The sequence below is a fragment of the Dipodomys merriami genome, unplaced genomic scaffold (genome assembly GCF_024711535.1).
Source record: "Dipodomys merriami isolate MVZ:Mamm:240054 unplaced genomic scaffold, mDipMer1.0.p SCAF_14, whole genome shotgun sequence".
NCBI lineage: Eukaryota > Metazoa > Chordata > Mammalia > Rodentia > Heteromyidae > Dipodomys > Dipodomys merriami.
This window is the reverse complement of record NW_027202715.1, coordinates 3,230,856-3,236,303: the sequence shown is the minus strand read 5'-3', so window position 1 is coordinate 3,236,303 and position 5,448 is coordinate 3,230,856. Positions and strand designations below refer to the sequence as shown.

The following is a 5,448-nucleotide window of genomic DNA, read 5'->3' as shown; positions in this document are numbered from 1 at the left end:
CAAGAAAATTAACAAATTAATTTTAAATTAAAAAAACCTTACAAACTAGAATAAAGCCCATCAGAAGTTTTGCTTCCTCATCAATGATAAGTTTATGAAGCAAAACATGGGGAAAGAAATGACTATGAAAAGTGCTGAAGAATGAAGAGTTAGAGAACAGAAGTCAAGTCAGAATGTGGCCCATCTGTCCCACAAATGGGAAAGGATGCAATAAACCAGAAAAGTGCTGTTTTTAAGTCCTTTAAAAATCCTACTGAGCCAGCACATTGAATCAAATAAGTGTTTCAGGCTTCTGATTCCCACGGAACCAAGAATGACATGCCTCCACTCTCCTGTTACCAAGGTGGAGACCTTAGCTATATCTCTATGACATAATAGAGCAGTTCAGTGATTAAAAACCTAACATCCTCAAAACTCCCAAGTCAAGAAAAAAATTACAACTGAATCCATAATAAGATAATACCAAGGGCTTCTGCAGTGGATATTCCTTATGTGCCATGATAGAATAAAATCTTAGGTCTTCTGAGTTAAGCCATTTGCAAGTTCCAAGAGCCATTAGTGATTTTGGTTCCTTTTTATGAAGATCTCATGTAAGTAATCCCAAAACTTCCTCTGCTGTGTCTCATTGTTGTAGATCATGGCAGTAAGAGCTTCTCCCTGGTCCAGACCTTGCCAATAATCTTGCAGCCACATCTCTTTCCAGCTGAAATACCAAAATGAGGGGTGAATTATGGAACACATAACAACACTGGGTACTGGCCTTCTCTGCATGGAGCCAAAAATTTTTTTAAACAGTAATCTTTGGGGGCTGGGAAGGGAGCTCAGTGGTAAGAATGCTTGCCTTGCATGCATGAGGCCGTGGGTTTAATTCCTCAGCACCACATAAGCAGAAAAAGAAGTGGCTCTGTGGCTCAAGTGGTAGCCTTGAGTTGAAGAGCTGAGGGACAGCACCCAGCCCTATGACTGACAAAAAAAAAAAAACAGTAATCTTTGGGATTTGGATATTTAGAGCTAGGATAAGGCTCTGCTCTACATGAAATGAAGTGTGAAGCAAATCTAGTACTAAGCCAAGTGTAAGCTACAGACAGTTATCATATAGTCCCTACAATGAGGTAAAGCTTCTCCTGGCTTCCAGATGTGGAATGTCAGCGCTCAGTGCAGAAGGGGCCAGACTAAGGAAGCAGCACTTCTCCCAGGAAAGCAAGGGGGTGTTTAGAGGGTCCTTAGTAGAAAGTACAATGACATCTAGTATCCAGAAAAGGCATAACTTGGTTATTTCCTTAATGTTGTACATTGTTTTATTCTTTTCATTTAATAGATCATATGATCAACATAAATGAGATACAGATTCTTGGAGGACTCCATCTTCAGACCAAATTGTGTCAGTAGCCTATATAAACAACCCTCTGCTGCCACCAATTGTCCAAGTTGGGCCCTGCAGACCACTGTGACAGCCTCTCCCCAGTTAAAAACTTTTATTTATTTTTATTTATTTTTTGGGTCCGGTCGTGGGGCCTGAACTCTGGGCCTGGGCGCTGTCCCTCAGCTCTTCAGCTCAAGGCTAGCACTCTACCACTTGAGCCACCGTGCCACTTCTGGCTTTTTTCTTTTTTTGCTTATGTGGTGCTGAGGAATCGAATCCAGGGCCTCAGGCATGCAAGGCAAGCACTCTACCACTGAGCCACCTTCCCAGCTCCCCCAGTTGAAAACTTTTTATTTTATTTACTTATTTATTCAATGCCAGTACTAGGGCTTGAACTCAGGGCCTCATGTTCTTGCTTGGCTTTTTTGTTCACAACGGGTGCTCCACCACTTGAACCATGCCTCTAGTGCTTTTTGCTGGCTAAATGGAGGTAAAAGCCTCACAGATTTGTCTACCAGAGTTGACTGGGAACCACCAAGATCTTCAGATATCAGCCACCTGAGTAGTGTGAGCAACCAGCACTGGCTTCCAGTGTAATCTTGACACTTTTCCCCAACAAGTATATCTTTCTCCAAGTGACTTCAAAATTACCCTACATCATCTCAAATGCAGACAGACTTTGTTTCTCAAAGCCACCACCTTCTGTTACACTAGCCACTACCTGCCACCACCATTAACCTTTCGGAAAGCATACCTGAAGCGTGAGCATAAAATTCGTCATCCCAACCATGGTACTTTAAGAGCCAAAGGAGGATTGGGAGTTTAGCTCAGCTCCAAGGCCTTAACTTCAATCTCAGCACCAAAAAAGAAGGGAAGGGAAAGAGAAGAGCCAGGTGCCAGAGGTTCCTGCTTGTTATCCTAGCTTCTTGGGAAGCTACGGTCCAAGGCTCAAGGTTTCAAGGTTCAAGGCTAGCCTAGGCAGACAAATCAGACTCTTAGGTCCAATTAACCAGCAAAAAGCTGGAAGTGAAAGAGTGACTGAAGTGAAAGTGCCAGCCTTGAGGAGGAAAAAAAAAAGCTAAGCAAGAATGCAAGATTTGCCAGTGGCTCGTACTAGGTACTTAAGGTAGCTACTCAGGAGGCTAAGATCTGAGGATCGAGACTTGAAGCCAGCCCAGGCAGAAAAGTCTGTGAGCCTGTTATCTCGAATTAACCACTAAAAAAATTGGAAATGGAGCTGTGGCTCAAGTGGTAGAGCACTAGCCTTGAACAAAAAAGCTCTGGGATACAACATTCAAGCCCCAGGAACCTCCTCCCCTCCACCTCCCTCCAGTGCAAAACTCAGCCAGGTGCTGGTGGCTCATGCCTGTAATCCTAGCTACTCAGGAGAGTTAAATTGGATGATCATGGCTCAAAGCCAACCCAGGCAGGAACATCTGTAAGACTCTCCTCTCCAATAAACTACTCAGAAAAGGCAGGAAGTGGCACTGTGGCTCAAAGTGGTAGAATACTAGCCTTGAGCAAAAAGAGCTCAAGGACAGCACTCAGGCCCTAAATTCAAGCCCCAGGACCAACAACAACAACAAAAAAAAACAATGCAAACCTCTCTGGGTTCAAGTTCCAATACCAGAGCAAAAAGAAAAAGTAATTGTTAGTAATTATGCCTAAGTAACGGATATAAATCCTGACAACTACAAAATCTAGAATTATAGCTCAGTAGTAGAGCTCTTGCCTAGGACGGATTAGGCCCTGAGTTTAAGTACAACATGACTGAAAAACGAAACAGTTCATCTCTATTATCCACACCATACTGGAGGTGCTCAAATACTAAATAGCTAAGTTGATCCTTCCTGGGCCCAAGTTTCCTTAATCACCTTCCTGGCATGAATCCTCTACTCTGGTTCAAGCTTGGTTTGAAGCACTGTGGCAAACATTGATCAAATGTGCTCATTTTCCTGTGTAGCATTTAATTATATCTTACATTTTTATCCAGACTTTTTAATTTTTCTTTATTTCCCACCACTAATTATTACTAGTAATAATAATATTAAGGCCCATAGCAAAGTCTCACTAAGGAGCTCTGGCTGACCTCAAACCCTGATCCTCTTGCCTCAGCCTCTGGAGCGCTAGGATTACATCAGAGTTTGGATCTCCAGCTAGTCTGGCCACCTTTGCAGAAGTGTGAGCCCATCTCATAATCCCCTTTGTACCTAGAGCCCACAATTAACAGCCAGGTGCCAAAGAATCCCGCCTGTAATCCTAGCTATGCAGGAGGCTGAGATCTAAAGACTGCAGTTAGCAGCCATCCTGAGCAGGAAAGTCCGTGAGACTCTTATCCTCCCCCCACCCACCCCTCTTTTATCCATCAAAGAGAAGGAAGTAGAGCTTTGGCTCAAGTGGTAGTGTTAGCCTTGAGCCCAAAAGCTCAGGGACAGCGCCCAGGCTAGGACTGGCACAATAAAGACAAACAACTTGATTTTCCGGCTACATACAACTCCAATGTCCCTACCTGTCATTCTCAGGAATGTCTTCCACACTGCCAAAGCCAGGTGTGGGCACTGGACAGTTCATGTGTGAGGGCTGGGCGATGTGAGGCTTGGGGACAGGGACGTCCCTGGGAGAGGCCATGTGGGCTTTCTCAGCGTCCAGCCGGGCCAGTTCATGGTCACAGACAAAGCACTCAAAGCCATTGAGGTAGTTGGGCAGCAGAGGATCATTCACGCCCCACTCACGGCGTTTCAAGCTATTCAGAAGGAACTGGTTGGTGATGCCCCCAGGTTGTTTGTACTCCAGGAATTTCATATACTCCTCATCGTTTTTATCCAGAAAGTCAATGAATTCTGCCAGCTTCTGAGGAGACTCGAAGTCGTCAATCAGTATGATGGAGTGATTGTTGGGCATCCAGTCCCTCACGGAGGGAGAGCCACGGTACACGGGCACAGCACCCAGGTGCATGGGGCGCCACAGTTTCTCTGTCATGTAGTCGTTGCAGATGGCATTTTCCATGGCCAGGTGGAACTTATAGCGGGACAAGAAGGCCAAGAGCTCCGGATCCTCGGTGGTGGCTGTGGCTGTGTCCTGTAAGCGTGCAGTGGGCAGCTCCCGATTCTGCAGGCACTTCCCGTACGAGTCCACCTGCGCGGGCAGAGCAGCACTGTCAGCATGGGCACCCTGGGGTTGGGGCTCCGCCCGGCCCGCCCCCCGCCCGCCGGCCCGCCCGCACCCACCGGGATGTAGCGCATGAGCTCGCGCACGTAGCGGTCCCGGTCGGCGGGCACGTCGCAGTGGGACTGCAAGTAGAGCAGAGGCGCGTAGCCACGCCGGCGCCACTCAGCGCGCTCCCGGGGCGGCGGCGGCGCGCGGCGCAGGTAGGCGGCCCCGGGCAGCCACTGCAGCGGCAGCGGGTAGTCCGAGTGGCGGCTGAAGGTGGCGGTAAGATTGAAAAGACGGATGCCTGGGCCATGGCTCAGCAAGAAGTTGTTGAGGGGCGACTCCTCGTGCAGGAGTGCCCAACTCTGGTGGGCCAGGCGTGGCAGCGGCGCCTCGGACGCACGGAAGTCGGTGCCGTAGAAAAGCAGCGCGCGGGCCTGCGGGTGCCCCCGCACACGACGGTCCCGGGACGCCACGCACGCCCCGCGCGCGCACTCGATCCGCTCCGAATCGCCCGGAAAGTGGGGAAACAGCCCGGGGCTCCACCACAGAAGCACGGGCAGGTCCGCCGTCTCCTCCCTCCCTGGCCTCGGGGTCCCAGGGCTCTGCGCCACCCCCACTGCACCCAGCGCTGAGGGCGGCCGGAAAACCGCGCCATCCCATGGCTCCGCCCACTCCGACTCCTCACCGGCCTCCTCCTGCACCATGGACCCAGAGCCACTACCTGCACAGACACTAAGCAACCCCAGGGCGGCCACCAGGGCCCTGGCACAACCAGCCGCCATGTCCATTGCTGCAACCGGGGCTATTCGGGCAGCAAGAGACCCCGCCCCGCGGCGGCCTACCACGTGGGAACGGTACGCATGCGCCACATTCTCGGAGTGGCAGCCAGAAAAGTTGAACCAAGGTGAACCAAGAAGACGTCGCAATAAAGA

General features: G+C 49.5%; 1 protein-coding gene across 1 annotated transcript; it reads right to left on the bottom strand.

Moving 5' to 3' along the window:
* Positions 1 to 555: 555 nt before the first annotated feature.
* On the bottom strand, positions 556 to 5,338 carry Fut11 (fucosyltransferase 11). The gene is made up of 3 exons (XM_070020582.1): positions 4,591 to 5,338; positions 3,873 to 4,498; positions 556 to 703 (listed from the first exon to the last, which is right to left on the bottom strand). The coding sequence occupies exons 1-3, from the start codon at positions 5,302 to 5,304 to the stop codon at positions 556 to 558; spliced, it is 1,488 nt and encodes a 495-aa protein (XP_069876683.1). The 5' UTR covers positions 5,305 to 5,338.
* Positions 5,339 to 5,448: the final 110 nt, after the last annotated feature.